General features: G+C 38.5%; 2 protein-coding genes across 2 annotated transcripts; both read left to right on the top strand.

Moving 5' to 3' along the window:
* Nucleotides 1-2638: 2638 nt before the first annotated feature.
* On the top strand, nt 2639-5174 carry LOC125145459 (H-2 class I histocompatibility antigen, L-D alpha chain-like). The gene is made up of 2 exons (XM_047818278.1): nt 2639-2947; nt 3344-5174. The coding sequence occupies exons 1-2, from the start codon at nt 2686-2688 to the stop codon at nt 3541-3543; spliced, it is 462 nt and encodes a 153-aa protein (XP_047674234.1). The 5' UTR covers nt 2639-2685; the 3' UTR covers nt 3544-5174.
* Nucleotides 5175-10174: 5000 nt separating this feature from the next.
* Nucleotides 10175-19408, top strand: LOC125145456 (class I histocompatibility antigen, Gogo-B*0103 alpha chain-like). Its single transcript, XM_047818275.1, has 5 exons — nt 10175-10417; nt 17407-17652; nt 18076-18339; nt 18579-18875; nt 18967-19408. Exons 1-5 carry the CDS (start codon nt 10363-10365, stop codon nt 19152-19154), a joined length of 1050 nt encoding a protein of 349 aa, XP_047674231.1. The 5' UTR covers nt 10175-10362; the 3' UTR covers nt 19155-19408.
* The last annotated feature ends 322 nt before the right edge of the window (nt 19409-19730 follow it).

Below are 19730 nucleotides of genomic sequence, written 5' to 3'. Positions count from 1 at the left end.
GCGGTAGGCTGCAAATCATGAATCAGCTTTTTAAATTCATCTTTTTCAACCACACTAAAAGGTCAGAGACCATGTACAAGTACAGCTTTATCAGTGGTTTCCTGAGAAATTCTTTTTGTCTTTCCAACTGAGTTGTTTCTTTTCTGTGCAATCGAGGTCAGTATTTTTTTTAAGTGATTAGGATTTTTTTTCTGTATTAAATAAAACAAAGGACCAGTGTTATGTTTCTGTTATTTACTTAGTAAAATACATATAAATGCAATTCAATAATGAATACATCATAAACACACAGCTAAATACACCTGATGCACCATGTATAATCTGTTAGCATAGATTTCCTATGCTCAAATAAATTGGACTACATAAAGTGACAACATTTCAAATTTGAAACTAAAATATAGTGTCATATGTTGTACTGGCTTTTCTCATTTGTAGTAACTTTCAGTATCGCTGACAAACAGCAAATTTAGGGTAACTTACTTTAGGGTAACTTTAATGTACTTTTTTTACCGTTACATTTTAATAATGTAATGATATTACATTACATTATTAAAATGTAACGGTAAAAAAAGTACATTAAATTACCATTAAATAGGCTCTTAACGTGTTTCTTCAAATTTGAAAGAACTTATTTCCGTGGTTCATGGCAAACAATGTAGACACTGCATCCTGTAAGAATCATTCTTCTTTCCAGAAAATAAAAATGTTTTTTAAATAAGGCCATCAAAGCCATGGTTATCAGTGCTGCTGGCACTGCATGTGCTGGCTTCGGCTTTCTCAGTGGCTGCAGCCATAACGCTGAGGAAAAACCCAGCTTTCGCAAGCTGCTAACTCGTGCTCACGTGAAGTAACTTCATTTTGCATATAGAGGCAAATAGCATCTAGTACCTTTAAACCCTGCAGATGGCAATATTGCCTCCTCCCCCAAGAAGCCATGGCAAATAAAGTTGCCGGCTTGCCATGCACAATGTAATGAGTAACAGTTAAGTGTCAGTTCAGATGTAGTGGAGTAAGCAGTACATATATTCAATCAAAAATATAGCTGAGAAGAGAGTAAAACCTACTTTCTGTTTGATACTCAGTAAAAGTACAAAGTAGCCAAAAAATACTTAAGTACAGTAACAAAATCCATTTAATCAAATGCGTTACACCACTGCTGTGAAATATTCTGATTTTAAATCTGACAGCATCCAAACATCCCTGTTTATCAAAATACTAATGAACCCTCGAGATATTTACCTTTTTAACAAGCTTATTTACAAAGGGCTTGACTAAACAAGCAAAACGAGCAAGTTTACAGTTTTACTGCAGTGCCTTTCAAAGGCCTTTCAGTGCCGTTCATATTATTCAGTAGTATCTAGTAAACAATATGAAGTGTCACTGGGTGCTAGTGCAGTGTGGATAAGATAGGGATGATGAATTTAAATTCTCTGCCTCCACTGCTGCATACTGGTCTAACTGGATCTTGCTCAAGCACCAACTGTAACACCCAGAAAGCAAGACATTGCAAAAACACAAACTTGCTAAGAGCTTGACAAAAGGGCAGCCAAGCGTTCTGTAATTTTTTTAAGTTTAGTCCATGATCAAAAGGTTTAAAGCTCAGAAATATAAAGAAAAACTTAAGAGCTAAATCATGTGGCCTACAAGGCTCTGTAAATACATTAATGTTTATATTCTTTAGGGCTGCAACTAACGATTATTTTATTAATCAAGTATTCTATCAGTTATTTCATCGAATAATCGATAAGAAGTCGTTTTTCTTTATTAAAGAGGAATACAAAATATGCAAGAGAAAATAAGACCGGTCTCTTTCTTTTTAGGAAAATAATTATTTTTTTCTGAAATTGCATCCATTAATAATTAATTACAGTCTTAAAAATTCACTAAATATAGCCACAATCAACATACATTCTTTATAGTCTTCATTTCAACTAGCAATCATTATGATTTAGGCTAAATGCGAAAGCTAGAGTTACCTTGTGTAGACTCAGTAGACTTGATGTGAGGACTGAGTGTTTTTGCATGAGATGTTGAAGCATATTGTATAGAGTTTTCCTTCTGTTTTAATTTTAAATATTTACAGTTTTATAAACTTTCAGCAGTGTTTTTTTTTTTGTCTAAATTTTTTCCAAAATCCCTCGTTGCTTTTTCCTCGTTCCAAAATTTTTCAGACTTTTGCAGAGTCTGTGTTTACATCACATGTACAGAGTTTAGCGGGTTGTGCATCAGTAATAATGGTACACAGGGAAACTCAATGCTCTGTGTGTAGTTACAGTAAATGGAGTAAACAAAGCACAACAGCATAGCAACATCTAAATGGCTCAAGAAGAAAAAAGGTGACAGTGTTAGAACTAAAGTCCAGGTTATCGTTAGTTTATAGAAATTTAAGCCTTGATAAATAAAAGCATAGAATTGAAGCATGGTGTTCTGTATTTTTCCCATAATTGTATATGAGACAGGAGTCAGTAATCACGCCAAAGACTTTCACTGCTACACATGATGTAACTGAAAGGCCATTTGGCAAATGAACTCAACAATGATAATAATAATAATAATAAGTATCTGTGTGTGTGTGTGTGTGTGTGTGTGTGTGTGTGTGTGTGTGTGTGTGTGTGTGTGTGTGTGTGTGTGTGTGTGTGTGTGTATGTGTGTGTGTGTGTGTGTTTGTACACAGGAGATCACACAATGCAGTGGCTTTATGGCTGCAGGATCGCTGATGACGGCACCATCAGAAGCTACAACCATTACAGTGTTGATGGAACTGATTTCCTCCATCTCAATACAAACAATCTCACCTGGACTGCATTTAACGAGAAAGCTGAGATCTTCAAAAACAACTGGGACATTAAAGGGAATGAGGCTCAGCACATGACCAGCTACCTGAAGACAAAGTGCATTGATAGTTTAAAGGAATATGTGTCTCACCTAAATACGTCACAGAAGACAGGTAAAGTGTATGATCTGCTTTGTTTCTGTAACCAGGCTTCGTTGGAAATACAATTAACTTTGCTATAGATTCTGAATCCAAAAATAAAGTGACTACAGAAGATACATGTTTATTCAGATTATAATTAATATATTTTTAACAACCTCAATTAAACCAGCCAGCTTCCTCATTTGTATCACAGAAGTGTGAAAAGGATACGATTATGATCCTTTGACCTTTTATCAGTGTCACACATTTACAGTATTCCTAAAATATAAGCTTTCATAACAACCAGAATATCGTTCAGTTGATCAGAAAATCATGTAACAACAAAATTTAGCTGTGTGTAAGACCACTTTTCCTTAAATTTTATGGTATTTCTAATATGCATCCATTTAATTCTTTGTGTTTCTGCAGATGCTCCTACAGTGTCAGTGAACCAGAAACACTCGCCTTCTCCGGAGGTGGTGTGTCACACTACAGGTTTATTCCACAAAGTAGTGATGATCTCCTGGAGGACGGACGGAGAGGACGTGCATGAGGACGTGGAGATCAGAGAGACGTTACCCAACCAGGATGGAAGCTTCCAGAAGAGAAGCATTCTGAAAGCCAGGTGAGGAGCTGCAGAAACACAACTACACCTGTGTGATTCAGCACAGCAGCTTGGAGAAGGAGTTAGAGGATAAAGGTCCTGATCAACACCACATGTACAGTAGAAACAATAAATCTAAATTATGCAGCAGATAATAAAGACTCTGTGCTGATTCAACAGGTGGATTATCAGATGGAGGACAGGCTGGTATCATTGTTGCTGTAGTCGTCATCATTGTTGCTGTAGTCGTCATCATTGTTGCTGTAGTCGTCATCATAGTTGCTGTAGTCGTCGTCATTGTTGCTGTAGTAGTCTTTGTTCGGAAGAAGAAAAACTTCAGTGAGAAGAGGAACGAGAACGTCAGATTTAATGGACTTTTGTCTGAGCATGTGTAACGTACAGGGGTTGGACAATGAATTGACCAATGAATTGCTACTGCTATTGGTTCGGTGCCTTGCTCAAGGGCACCTCAGTCGTGACCTTAGGGTTATGAGTCAAACTCTCTAACCATTAGGCCACGACTTCCCCGAAGTCAAGACAAGGGTTAAGTCAAGCTTCAGCAAGTCATGACAGTCACAGAGCCGCTCTGTGAAATATGAACTGAAAACAGCAGAGACAACAAGATAACATACCAAGAAGGAAAATTGGCAAGACGGGAAATTAAATTGATGCATTATAAATGGACTGTCAAAGGACTCATAGCAACTGAAAGAGTGTCCAACAGATTCTTTGAAAATATGGACTTAGTAATGCTGAAGAGGATTGTCAAATAACAATGTATTTGTAATGTATGTTTGTACACTGGAAAGAACACTTCTGAAATAGTGAGTGGTGATATTACTGACGGGCACATAGTGTTGGCAGGGTGGGAATTTTCCTTACATTTGGCAAAACTAGGGAAGAAGTTCTAACCCAATCTTATCCCAAAAATGTAGTGGACAACATGGGGACCAATCTAAGAACATTGGGAGATGTTGGGAACCAATTAGTAAAAAAAACAGCTTGACAATAATCTAATAAGGCAGTCTGAGGCATGTGCTACGGTTGCAGTGTTATTTTAAGTTGAACGGTAACAGGGCATTTGATAGGATTGCTATCAACATGGCATTAACATGGATTGCTCAAGGCCTCTTGTAAAAGTATTCTGAAAAATCTATTGTGGAAGGTACAGGACCACCAGATGTAATAAGTTACATGATGTAAAAAGTCATGAAGTCCAAGGAATTGTCTGTAGAACTCTGAGACAGGATTGTATCAAGGCACAGATCTGGGGAAGGGTACAGAAAAATTTCAGTGCTGTGAATACTTTCTGGATGCATTGAGGGCCTTTGGGACCCAGTTGGGTCTGCTCGGGTTGAATGTGTGGATAATGCTCAGAGTGGGGGGTTATATGCAAAAGGAGGTGGAGGCAAAAATAATGGTAAAGTAGAAGACCTAAAATCTAAAACTAATGGAAATTGAAAAACGAGAAAAGCAATGGCATGTGACAATGATAAAACTTGAAAATAATGGGGATTTTCAAAAATATGGAGGGAACATCACTAATATACTAGAAATTAAGGGGTGTTTGGGTATTAGACCAGATCATTTTTGGGAAATTTTGATGAATTGATCTCAGGTTCATCGCTGTTTTTGCAATAAACTCTTTGATTTTCATCCATGGCTCTTTTGAATATATATATTTTTTTTTTGTCCAGGTGAGTGACATTACATTGCATCTTTCATTGCCCATTTTCGAATTCAGGAAGCACTGAAAGGTGATTGACTGAATTATGCTCAGTGTCTTCACTGTTGGGACTTGGAAGTCAACTCAGTGTACAGTTCCAGGATTGTACACAATATTGTTTTGATAATCCTGCAACATGACTGCTCATGTTTGGACTTTGTGTGATCTTATTTGAGGAACTGCCATCATTTCATTAAAGTGAGAGGTTTATGGTCTGTACAAATTGTAGACATACAAATACTTATGAAATCTCTGGGTGCCAAAGGTCATAGCAAATCCTCCCTTTATCTTTTTTCTGCAGATATCAATGTTTGTGACACGAAACATTGAATTAACCCAGTGGTTAATTCCTTGCTGCACTGTGAGATCCCTGCCCCAAGCCCCCAAGGGTTTTCTCCCTGTTTCCCCTCCCATAACTTCTCACATTAACAAGTGAAAACATTTCAACAACAAGACTCACCAGTGCACCTAGTGGTCATACCATTTAAGTACCTTCCATTTACCCCTAGTAATAACCTTTTTTTTTTGTTTTGTTTGTTGTTGTTTTTGGATTCTTCAGGAAAGGTTTTATCCTTTCAAAGTCGAATATCTTGAAAGTCTGTAGCCCTGCAACCATAACTATAATTTTGTTTAGCACTATCAAAGGTGTGTTAAATGTATAATCTGTGGAGCAAGATATAAGAGATAACACAAAGTTAAATATGCATGTTCTGTGGAGGTGAAACACTGCACTGTTCCTACTCATTACAGAACAGAGTTCTTGTCATCAATACTAAATATCTTTAATAGGTTTAACACTTGTTTTGATTGTTTCTTATCTTAGTTAGATACACAACTGATTCACCACAAACCACACTGTTTGCATCATGCAGTATGTCCATTTCAGAGGAAGCCCTGCCTAGCAGTGTTTAAACCACAGACCTGGCATTCTCTGTTTGTGATTATTATAGTTTCTGTGCTGTATCTACCAGAGAAAACCACATGTAGCTGTGTTCAGTGGTGACCTGACCATCAGTGTTTTATTTCAGACCTTTGCCTCACTAAACCCACACAAATGCCATTTTCACATTCAGTTTGTCCATTTGTTTCCTGAAAAACAACTTTGCATGCTATTCAGGTGCAACATTTATGGGATAAAACAAGCCATGTATTTATGCTTTTTGCTTATGGTTAAAGATTAAAAGTATGCAGAAAATGAATCTCATTTTATTATGCAAATATATTACTTGTTGAGAGACTCACTGGGATTAAGGCTTCCTTTTTAGTTAAATGTCCACTGACTATACTCAAGCCACACCTCCTTTCATACAGATCACTTTACCAGATAGACATTTCCCTTTTCATCTTTCACCTGACAGTGCAGCAACGGTTCAGTTTGTGATTATGCTTTTACTTCTCTGTACCATAAGTAAGTATTAAGAATCTCAATTACTAATTTAATTAATGAATTATTGTAGAAAATGGTCCACATTAATGCTTTTGCAATAAACCTTACCAGTAAACGTTATATTATTTAGGAAAAGTATAGACAGTAAATAAATATGTAGTCTATTTTTGGGTTTGGTTTAGCGATTTGATTTTTTTGAGAGTTTTATAATAAGGTTATATTCAGAAACTCAAGTGGTACTTGAAGTGTTATAAATTAGTTAATTGTTTATTGGCTTGCAGCTTTGCTCTCTGAGACCCTCAGTTCTTCACTGTTGGAGGCAGAAGCTGGAGATAAAGTCACGCTTTGGTGCCACCATGACCTGTATCGTGCCAGTTATATCTTCTGGTTTAAGCACACAAGTACCTCAGTGCCACTTCTTGTTGGGTGCAAACAGTTTACTTTATCTGGCCAAATGCAAAAGTGCTACTTCTCCCCTGAACCTGAGCACATGGTGATGTCTGTACACAGAAAGAACACGTCTCTCACAATCCCTGCAGTTAATGTCACTGATACAGGACTATATTACTGCAGCTTCACTGAGCTGGACAAAATAATATTCAGTAACTCCAGCTACTTGCATGTGAAAGTAGACACCGTTTCAGAGGGAAATAATACAATAACCATAACTTCAGTCAGACCAGAAGATTTTCCAGTTGTCTGTTCTTTAAAAGGTTTGTGAAGCTTCTCTTATCATGTCTGTAGATTCATTTCTAGAAAGAAACGTTTTGTGCAGTTTTAATTGTAAGATGTGCTTTATAACCTCTTTTTCAAGATTATGTCTTCTCTGGTGTATTCATTATGCTGAGCGTGATCTCTGTGGCAATGAATGTGATTGTGATTCCTCTCTGTGTCATGATCATTATTCACAAACCAAGAACGCACAGAGGTACTGAAGTCATATTATACAATAAAATACAATATAATATGATTAATCACTCAAAAGCTGAAAACTTGCCAAAGACTTTAAAGGGTTGGGGGTTCAATTCATGCTTCTGCCCACTGTGTGTGTGTAGTTTGCATATTCTCATTGCTATCTGTAAATGGTCTGTAGTGTGTGTGTGATTGTTCCCTGTGATTGTTCCCATGCTTTTTGAGCCAAGTTCCCTGAGATAGACTCCAGGCTCTACACGAACCAGCATAGGAAAACCACTCCTGAAAATAGATAGAGAAACATATTATAATAATAAATTATTTGCTTTCTCTGTTGTTTTATTATAGGTCCTGAAGGACAAGATGAAGAGGTAAATCTAAGACTTTGAATTAAAATTAAAAGATAGTAACCTCTAGCTTTACTGCCATTAATTCAAAGTTGTAATTTAATCCTGACTTCCAAGATGTAATTTAAGATGGTGCAAGTTCATTAGTTATAGATTTATTTGTGCATATTGCAAATGATCATACTGTTTTCTAGGGGCACATTTTTAACACTCCTGTCTTTACAGTTTGATGCAACCATAATGTGTCAGGCTGAAATGTATGTTTTGGCTGTAAAAACACATACAAAATTCCTATTGGATTCTGTTGAAGTCCAAATACATAAAAAGGTTTTAAGCAGCATTTTAAATAGACAAACAGCTTATCTATAGGAAGATGAAATTATACATTCCTTAAAATGAACTTAAGCCTAACAAATGACTACTCAGTCACATGTTCATTTTAAATAAAAAAAAAACTGACTTGTCTGTGTATCCTCTGTCACAGCTCTCTAACAAGAAAGACATGCAGACAAGCAAACACAAGGAAGCAGCTATTCCACACAATGTATACACGTGTGTCGTATACCAGAACGTAGCTTAGCATTAGCTTTAATAAGCTGTTAAACAAGGTGGGATGAGTGTTTTCTTTTATCTTTTTATTACATTATGTAATATATACAATGGGTTGTGGAATATGTGTATTCAGTTTTAGATCAGGGAAAATGTCTTTCATTTTTATTAATTAATACAATTTGTAATTTTCCTATGACCCGCTGTCATAATGTCTCAATTACTTATGCAGTATAATAAAACATTCATGAGTTTGATGAGTACTAGATTTGTCATAGATTTGTGCTATTTATACCAATCGGTAATGATATTGTAATAAAAAAAATCATCCCAGTGTCCTGTAAGGCCTTTTTGATTTAGTGATCTCTTCATGAACCAGAAATATTTACTAATTTTAAATTTATGTGTGATTGAAGCATAAATGTGAACAATCACGACTATACTGTAGATGCAGGAAGCTTCATGTTGTACTACATTCTGGTAAAAGCTTTGTTAAACCAGCCACACATATAGTGTAGGAGCACAGCTTTTAGATGCTTAGATGCTGAAAGAGGAACGCAAGTGTATGCAAACTCCTACAACACAGCAAAAGAATGTACTACAAAAAGATTGTATTCAATGAATACAAACAAATGCACATGCGCTGGCAGAGTCACACTAATTAAAGTACCCGGCTACAAAGGATAACCCAAACTGCTATACATAACATTGACTCATTCCAAATAAACTCAATAAACTCAATAAATATCCCCAAAACTTCAAACTAAAGTTTTGAGAATGTTCACTAAACTAATAACCAATACAATTGACTTGACTACACTAGGAGGCACATTTTAATCCACTATAAAATGGATATTTCAAAATGTTAGTTAATCATATCAGCTCAGATCATTTCATCGTTACCTACTCAATGCTCACAGTAAAGGTCATCTGTTTTTACTGTGGATTTTTGAAGTAATTGTTTATTAAATTCATAAGATCCAACAACATAATCCAAAAAATTTAATTCATTGTTAAATATGCTCACAATAAAAACTGATTAATTTTACTCTGGTAAAATTACTCCCAGCTTAGGGCTGTTGGAACCAATCAGAACTCACTTGGACCCTTGGATCTCAACAATCTCACTGTTTAATGAGATTAAATGTATCCCTATTAGTTTAAAAACATGATTAAGCATATTTATGTAAACAACTATATTCCTAGACATATGACAATTCCTAGACCATGACAATGGTGTTTGTCTTCAATAAAAAAAAAATGCAATAAGAGATGCTCTTATCTTCAACCCCTGAAGAAAGACTTTGTAAAGCACAAACTATATTTCCTACTTTCAATTCCAAAAAAAGATCAAAATCAAAATTGTTCACAGATATTACCAATGTAATTTAAGTTTTCTGAGCGTGTATCTTCGTGTTTGTTTTGTAACGTTGAAGAAGAATCTATTCTACATTTATTTTATCATTGCCCATTCGGTCAGAAGTTACAATCTTAATACTCTTGTGCTGAAACTTCCTGTATCTCTTGACTGACAGATGTGTCGTCCAATCAGCAGTAAGATTTCCATTCGCAAATACTACATACTACCTATGTTATTTATTTATTTTTATTATAAATACCTATATTTTCCGGTTTGTCTGCTCCGTTTTGTAAATTGCCATTGAGTTTTATGATTTTTTATTTTGTTTTGCATTTCTCGGCCATGATAGGCAAACATACATTAGGCATACGAGTACAGCGAACTTTCTAGTTCAGAGTTAATGTGTGATCCGGCTCTTTAGTTCGCTACAAAGAATCGTGCGCTGAAAGTTTGGGAACGACTCATTTCGGCTCACGCATTAGCTTACTTGCTGTAAAGTTGTGTTGTGACTGCATGATAGCTAGTTCGTTGCACATATTTATATTAAAGATTTAAAGAGCTCCATGATGTTAAGCATGGCTCTCTTAATACTCTTTGGTTGTGGTGGAGTTTCCGCAGGTGAGTTTGATGTCCATATTTTATCATCGCCGGGTGATTGTATGTGGTGTTAGTGGTTGGAGTGTCTTTTTTTTTTTTTTTTTACAGGACGCCTGGTAGATTTAGTATGGCTCTGATTTTGGATAGCTTTTGTTCAAACCGTGTAGGGTGACTGTCTCTAAATCCGTAACTTTATCATCAAACTTTGTTGTGAGCCAATTTGTTCTGATTCCGGCGTTGATGCGGCTCACAGTGAACTCCCGAGGCTGAAGTTAACAGTTAGCCGCAGTTAGCAGTTTGTTTGGCATCAGTAAGTCTGTCACTCTCGTAGTAAGGGTTGTTCTGCTGCCAAATTCGTATTTATCTTATTGCCCACTGTTGTGTCTGCGGGCAAAACAATAATAACGCGACACTCGTTTGCTGTGTAACTCACGTTGTTCTTTTACTGAACCGGAACTGAATGCAAATAGCGATACATCACTATAGGTCACCACTAGGGGCAGGCTTATCACAAGACTATGAAACCCCATAGTACATTACACTTTCCTCCCCCACTAGATTAATTAAACTGAGAAACATGAAATACAAAACCCAAACATACTGTACTACATCAACAGGTACTCTAATAAAAAAAAAAACGTTTCTAATTAAACATAACTACAAATCAAGCCTTTGAGGAGGTTTTCTAGTTCTCTCAGGATAATGTCTCTGTAAGCCTAGGTGAGATTCAGGTGCAGGTACAACCGGCATTGTAACATCTGGTTCATCTTCATGCGACTCAGATTCATTCACGTTAACTGATGTAGGAGGGGTAGTGTCGACAGCATTGTTGTCCTTGGCATTCGAATCAGGAGCAGGTAAAGGTGGGGATTTTGTCTAGCAATCCACCAACTGATCTACATGGCGTCTCCAAGTGTTCTCTCCAACTTTCACTGTGTACGTCAAGGGTCCCGTTCTGGTGGTGATAGTACCTGGTTGCCACTTTTCCAGTCGGTAGTCGCGTGCTAAGAAATTTATTGTAGGTCTGTCCTTCATCTGCTCAATTTGTTTGTTTTCCACGTAACGACGAACATTGGGTTTGATGAGATCCAAGCGAGATATTAAGTTTCTCTTAAGGAACATCATCGCTGGTGTTTGGCCTGTCGTGGCATGTGTTGCATTTCTGTACATGAAAAGAAAGTTGTCTATTTTGTGTTGTAGTGAAATGCTGTCACTGTCCATTGCTTTTATTGCTTTCTTGAAAGTCTGTACAAACCTTTCCACCAAGCCATTAGTGGCAGGATGGTATGGCACAGAAGTGATGTGTTTGACACCATTCAGCTTCATGAATTTCTGAAACGCGTCTGAGACGAACTGTCGTCCATTATCTGTGCATATCTGCTCTGGCAACCCGTTCTTAGAGAAAATTGTTCCCAATACCGAAACAGTGTTTGCAGATGTGGTTGTCTTCATCGGAACAACTTCAGGCCATTTAGAATGTGCGTCCACGGCGATCAAGAACATGGAGTCCCTAAATGGTCCAGCAAAGTCAACGTGCACTCGTTGCCATGGTGTTGACGGCCATTCCCAGGAATGCAAAGGAGCTAATGGTGGAGAGTTCTGGGTCCCTTGACATCCAGGACAAGCCTTTGCCAGATCCTCAATCTGCTTGTCGATTCCTAGCCACCACATATAACTACGTGCAAGGTTCTATATTTTTACTGTGCACAAATGCCCTTCATGTAATGTGTCCAACATCTTACTGCGCAATTTGGCAATTTGACAACTCTTAATCCACACATCAGCGTCCCTTGACACACAGAAAGCTGTTCTCTTCTCGCTGAGAATGCCGGATACAGTGAGATGCCATGTGCTGGCCACCCGAGATCTGTGATGTCATAGATTTTGGACAATTTGGGGTCATTACGGGTTTCTTTCTGAATAGTGGCATTTGTTGCAGGTAACTGACTCACAATTGTGGTGTGAAACACGTCAGCCGGATCCACACTATGTGACTCGTCTGTTGACTTCAGTGGCAGACGTGACAAGCCGTCTGCGTTACCATGTAGTTTGGTGCCTTTGAACTCAATATCATATTGGTGGGCACCCAAGAAGAGTGACCAACGCTGCAGCCTAGCTGAGGCCATCGCTGAGACACCCCTCCGCACATTGAAGATCGAGACCAAGGGCTGATGGTCTGTGATCAGAGTGAATCTTTTACCATATAGGTAATGGTGGAACTTTTTTACACCCCACACAAGACTAAGTGCTTCTCTGTCTATTTGTGCGTAGTTACGTTCAGCTGCCGTTAGTGATCTTGATGCAAAGGCTATCGGTTTTTCTGTGCCTTCTGGAAACTTGTGAAACAGCACAGCGCCAATTCCATACGGCGATGCATCACATGCCAGCCTGATGGGTATGGATGGATTGAAATGTGTCAGCACTATATCAGAAGTTATGAGCATCTTGGTCTTTTGGAAAACTTGTTCGCAACTGTCTGACCATTTCCCCTGTGTTCTTGTTTGCAACAGTGCGTTCAATGGGTGTAGCACGGTCGAGAGGTTTGGAAGAAATTTGTGATAATAGTTCACAAGTCCGAGATATGATCGGAGTGAGACACATTCTGTGGGTGTGGTGCATTTAACACAGCTTCAATTTTGTCCTGTGACTTGTGTAGACCATCTTTGTCTATTACATGACCACAATAAGAAATACGAGACTTGAAGAACTCACATTTTTCTTTGTTAGCTCTTAGTCCATACTCACACAGTCGCGTCAGCACACGTTGTAAGTTTTGGAGGTGATCTGCATCATCCTTCCCTGTTACAATAATATCGTCCAGGTAACACTGCGTTCCTGGAATACCCTGCAGCACCTGGTCCATCGCTCTCTGCCACAAGGCAGGGGCTGATGCAATTCCAAAAACAAGACGGTTGTACTGATGGAGCCCTTTACTGTATGTGTGTTGATGGTCAAGAATTTCTTGGATTGCTCATCCATCTCCATTTGGAGGTATGCTTTGGCCAGGTCAATTTTTGAGAAGTGTTCTCCACTGGACAAGGATGCGAAAATATCTTCAATGCATGGCAGGGGATACTGTACTGCATGAAGAGCTGGATTAATGGTCAGTTTAAAGTTCCCACAAATACGCACATCCCCTGTCTTACCCTTTTTGATCACAGGAACTATGGGCGTTGCCCATTCACTCCGTTAAATTTTTGGTCAGGATTCCTGTTTTTTCCAAATGATCCAGCTCTGCCTCGACCTTGGGATGAATTGCATATGGGACTGAGCGGGCTTTAAAGAATTTTGGAGAAGTGTCTTCTTTTAACTCCAGAGTCCCTTTTATTCCATTAAGTGTTTCTATTCCTTTCTGAAACACAGGTTCTGCATTTTGTACAATTTGCAATAAAGTCATTTGTGTCTCTTTGTTTGTAATTTGCTGGGAAACACTCAAGTTTTTTATTGCGTGCCAGTCCAGAGGTATTTTCCTCAGCCATTCGCGTCCGAACAGTGCAGGCCCTCCATTTTCCAGGACATACAGGTTGAGCTGTTGTAGGGCTGGGCGATTTGGCCTAAAATCAAAATCTCGATTAATTGAACATTTTAACTCGATTACGATTAATGAACGATTATTTTATTTTTTTGCCCTCTTAGTTCACTGACATGTTTTGTTTAGTAAATATGCTCACATATTACAAGTGAGATTTTTGAATGAAGGGTGCATTACTTGATTTTAAAATAATTGAAGGAAACACACACTATCTACTTTCTATGATTTATTTATTGAACATAAATGTTGAACAACTGAAATTAAAGCACACATTGCCTAAAATGAACAGTCACTTAAAAAAAAGTAAAAATAAATAAATTGCACTTTTGGAAACAAAATAAATTATTTTCAATGTTTTTCATATTAAAAGTGAAAATAAGCAGTATCTCTTCTAAAATAAATAACTCTTGTATATCCTGTAAATAATATTTTAAACAGTGCATTTCTCGTTGTCTTTCGTAATGGCTGAAAGTTTTTCTTCCCACGAGGTCCCATTCAGAAAGCATATCTTTCAGACCTTGCGCAATCATATCTGCCGTGTGATCGGCTGGAAAATATGCCGTCTCAAGGCATCTCTGGCTCAGCTTCCAATCGTCGTCAATGTAGTGCAAAGTAAGGCTCAAGAATGGGTCCCTCGTCCTGCACAGTTTTAGAAAAATGTGATGGCGATGGCACAGTGTATCTTCAGTCGAGAGTTTTAAACCCGCTTCGCTCCACTGTAGCCAATGGGAGTCATATCCTTTGCGATGTAATAACAAATAGCGTCAGTTATTTCATTCCATCTTCTTGAACTCTTCTCATAGTGGCATTTGTGAATGCATTTGTTATCGACATCTGCTTTGCGGAGGCACTTGTTGCTGGGCGCTTGTCAGTCTCTTTTTGGGTTTTTTGAGCCATGCACTGTTCATATTCAGTAACGTGATTGCGCTCCAAGTGTTGGTGTTACAAATTGCGCTACAAATTGGCGGTGTTACCTTTGGGTGTCAACTGTTTTTCTACAGTGTCTACATCTGACTTCATTTTGTTCAATGTCATTCTTACCGAAGCATTTCTCTTTGATACAAGCTGCTCTTGTTGCTCAGTTGTCTGAGTGTTTAAGCTCTCCATGCTCGACATGTCGGCGGAGTAACGTAACAGAGCGGGGTCACGTGACTCCACACGCGGTATTGTTTTTAATAGGAAAGTAATCGAAATAATCGACCTGAAACAATTTGATCGATTATAGGTTCTGAATGTCGATTTCGATTACTTTTCAATTAATTGCCCAGCCCTAAGCTGTTGTTGATTTTCTTTGTAATTCACAGTTACTGGTAATTTTCCTTTTGGAGACACTTTTTCACCAGTATAAGTCTTTAATATCACTGATGTCTGTTGCAGTGGTATTTTTGAAAACAGTCGCTTGTAATCAGCTGCTGAGATAACTGATAAGGCAGATCCAGTGTCTAACTCCATCTTGAGTTTACCTGACACTTCTGGCGTAAGCCAAATAACTCTACGATCTGTCTCTTTAATACTGTACAGTTCCAGGCATGAGAGATCATCAATATCTGAACTTGTGTTCGCTTCATTTTCAGTTACTTGATTTACAGTGGCAGATTTACGTTTTACTTTATACATTCTGTCTTTATGTACCTTCTGTTTATCCATTTTGCATACTCTCTCAATGTGCCCCTTTTTATGGCATCTTCTACACTCTTTATTTTTGAACCAACAGTCATTTGCATCATGAGACATTTTTCCACAGCGATAGCATTTCGGTTTTCTTTCCTATTTCAGTGCCAGTTTATTTGTTGCACATTCTATTGATTTTTGTTGCAATTCTAATGCATCTTTTGCTGCAGTCTCCATGGATATTGCAATGTTCAATGCACGATCAAGTGTCAAATCTTTTTCTGTCAGCAGTCTTTTTTGTGTACTTTCATTATGCATTCCACAAACAAGTCTGTCTCTTAATGCATCTGCCAGACCAGCTCCAAATTGACAATGCTCTGACAATCGGCGTAACTCAGCTATGTACTCGGAAACACTTTCTCCTTTAGCTTGGTTCCGCTTGTGGAATCTGAATCTTTCCGCAATTACTAAGGGATTGGGGCTCAAATGTTCATTTAAAATGTCCACTACTTGCTGGAACGATTTATCCGCTGGCTTTTCAGGGGTTAACAGACTACGAAGTAGTCCATAAGTCTTCGCTCCCATCACGCTCAGCAAAACAGCCACTTTCTTATTATTTTCAATGGCATTGGCCTCACAGTATAGCTCCACTCTTTCCACATAAGTTCCCCAATCCTCAGCATTACTATCAAATGCGGTGATAGTTCCAATCATTGACATTTTTGCTGGTTTGCATTTTCACTTTAAACATTAAAGAAACTCGTTCCGAAACTCGTTGCCAATTCTATTGTGTCTGCGGGCAGAACAATAATAACGCGACACTCGTTTGCTGTGTAACTCACGTTATTCTTTTACTGAACCGGGAACTGAATGCAAATAGAATACATCACTATAGGTCACCACTAGGGGCAGGCTTATCACAAGACTATGAAACCCCATAGTACATACATTACACCCACCCACTGTACGTAAGCAATCTTTTCTGAATTCGGCATCTAATCAGTTGAAATATAATAAGAAAAAAAATAACCTGTATCTGCTAATCACTTTGATTGGCATCGTTACGCTCCGGTTCCCTGACAAAGAGGTTAAACAGACATGGTATTATGCAGAGAAAGCGGCCAGGTGGATCAGAACGTGATGGAGCACGCAAAAAGAACCAGCAAAATGTAGAAAACTGCTAGCAAATATTAGTGTTAGTGCCCCTATTGATGTCATTTAAAATACTATATTAAATGACGGGGGCACGGTGGCTTAGTGGGTAGCACGTTTGCCTCACACCTCCAGGGCCGGGGTTCGATTCCCGCCTCCGCCTTGTGTGTGCGGAGTTTGCATGTTCTCCCCGTGCCTCGGGGGTTTCCTCCGGGTACTCCGGTTTCCTCCCCCGGTCCAAAGACATGCATGGTAGGTTAATTGGCATCTCTGGAAAATTGTCCGTAGTGTGTGAATGCGCGAGTGAATGAGAGTGTGTGTGCCCTGTGATGGGTTGGCACTCCGTCCAGGGTGTATCCTGCCTTGATGCCCGATGACGCCTGAGATAGGCACAGGCTCCCCGTGACCCGAGAAGTTCGGATAAAGCGGTAGAAAATGAATGAATGAATGAATATTAAATGACAATATTTATTGAAAGTATTTTAGTAGTCAAATATTCACATTCTTTTATATAGGTAAGAAAGGAGTAGAAGACAGGAGCTGTAGTGAAGACATGAACAAAAATAATAAGTCAAAAAAATCCAATTTTACATTTTGCGAAAATGATATGCCCGTTTGTAAGGTTCAAGGTGTGCTTGTTTATAGCCTGCACTTTTAAAATGGATTTACTTTGAAACTTTTCAAAATTATTTAAATGTTGCTTTTTATTTTACAGTTACACAGTCTTTAGAGTTGAACTACACTGCATTTGTGCAAGGAATAAATCTAACAAAACTCACTGCTGCTGGTGTGGTGAATGAAGTGCAGTTTATTTACTTCAACGGCAACGTCTGTAAGATGATCCCAAATTTAACTGCTGAAGACGAAGCTCACTGGACACAATGTATGCAGGGTGAAAGGGAGGACTTCAAATTCTTGTTGTCTATAATAAATGAAGATGACAGCTTTAACAACACTAAAGGTAAGAATGAAGGCTCAGAGTACTTATTTTATTAAATGAAATTGTTAACACACTAAGTAAGATTGTGTGCTAGTTGTTCAAAAAACACTGCCAGTGAGCCACTGTGAGGTAACTGATAATGACTGTTAACTGCTCAGCTCTGTAACTGGGTAGCTCCCATTTTAGTGTCATGAGAAAATTTGAACATTTTACCTTTAGAGCATGTATCTTAACAAGGTTTGATTACAATAGCGTCATTTATCATACGCTTTATAATGGGGTTTTTATTTATACATTTTTGCAACATTAAACAATGCAATGTTTAGCATTTGCTTTGTCACATTGTTTACAGTGTACTATGTGTATAATATGACCACATCAGTTTTATGTTCCCCCACACAGAGTGTAATAAGTGTGTTTCTCTATATCTGTCTGTCTCTGCAGGTGCTCACACTGTGCAGTGGACATACAGCTGTGACCTGAAAGATGACAACACCACTGGAGGAAACCTGCAGTATGTTTTTGATGGCAAAGCTTTTATGTCTTTGAATTTGACGTCTGCCACTTGGATTACATCTAACTTTATCAAAACCAAGTGGGATGGGAATGGGAAAAAAGCTAAATACTGGAAAGACTTTTTGGAGAGAGAGTGTATCAACTGGTTAAAGAAGGTTATGAAATGCAGCAGAGAGATTCTAGAAAGGAATGGTAAATTGTGTCATTTGTTCTATTGCACATAAACACAAACACACACCATTCGACACTTTTAAATGTATTCTTTTTCTAATAACTTTGCCATAACATTATGTATTAAGAGAAAGGACTCACTCAAAAGCATATTTAATGAGAGCATGTTTAAGTGAAACATGAGTCATGCCAAAACAACAAAAAAGGTTTTGATTTGTGGTTGTTTTTATGTTGTTGTTTTTTTCTTTCTCTTTGTCTAGTTCGTCCTGGGACTTTAGTATTCCAGAAACACTCGTTTTCTCCAGAGTTGGTGTGTCACGCTACAGGTTTCTTCCCCAAAGCAGTGACAATCTCCTGGAGGAAGGACGGAGAAGACGTACATGAGAACGTGGAGCTCAGAGAGACGTTACCCAACCAGGATGGAAGCTTCCAGAAGAGAAGCATTCTGAAAGTCCCAGCTGAGGAGCTGCAGAAACACACCTACACCTGTGTGATTCAGCACAGCAGCTGGGAGAAGGAGTTAGTGCTGAATGTGAGCGAGCAACAGATCCTGAAAGGTCAGAAACACTTTCCTCTATAACTACAGACTTACAGTCAAAGTTGATTTACTGTGCAGCAGAGAATAAAGACTATGTGCTGATTTAACAGATGAAGGATCAAGTGGAGGATCAGGAGGAGGGAATATCGGCATCATTGTTGCTGTAGTCATCATTCTCCTTGTTCTCGTTGCTTTTGTTTGCCTGTTCGCCTGGAAGAAGATAAAATGTTCTGGTGCAGAAAAACCCCATGAAGTTCAACAGAATGGAACTGAGTTACATCCCTTAAATGTGTGTTAAAGTCCATATTTTGATATTTAATATATTTACAGTTTAATTTATGAAAGCAGTATTGACTGTTCTCTCAGCTTACTGGATTTATATTGAGTGGAGTCTTGGCTGTTTTCTGAAGATCAGTTACAGTCGGTCGGCTCTCCGGTTCATTCTACTCTCCAATGCTTGCTCCCTGGACAATAAACTGGACTACATCCCACTCAAACACACTACACTGCAAGAGTTTAGAAACTGCTGCGTCTTTGTTTTCATGGAGACGTGTCTCAGCGAGTTCCGGACGCCGCCATTCATTCCGTTTACATCAACACGGAATGGTGTACCACGGGAATTCACCACATTTGTTCACGGTGTGTGTGTGTGTGTTCACGGTGTGTGTTCACGGTGTGTGTTCACGGTGTGTGTTCACAGTGTGTGTGTTCACTGTGTGTGTGTTCACGGTGTGTGTGTGTTCACGGTGTGTGTGTGTTCACGGTGTGTGTGTGTTCACGGTGTGTGTGTGTGTGTTCACGGTGTGTGTGTGTGTGTTCACGGTGTGTGTGTGTGTGTTCACGGTGTGTGTGTGTTCACGGTGTGTGTGTGTTC

This window comes from Tachysurus fulvidraco, chromosome 9 (genome assembly GCF_022655615.1).
Source record: "Tachysurus fulvidraco isolate hzauxx_2018 chromosome 9, HZAU_PFXX_2.0, whole genome shotgun sequence".
Lineage (NCBI taxonomy): Eukaryota > Metazoa > Chordata > Actinopteri > Siluriformes > Bagridae > Tachysurus > Tachysurus fulvidraco.
Note: the sequence above shows the minus strand (reverse complement) of the source record. Positions and strands in the feature narration are given on the sequence as shown.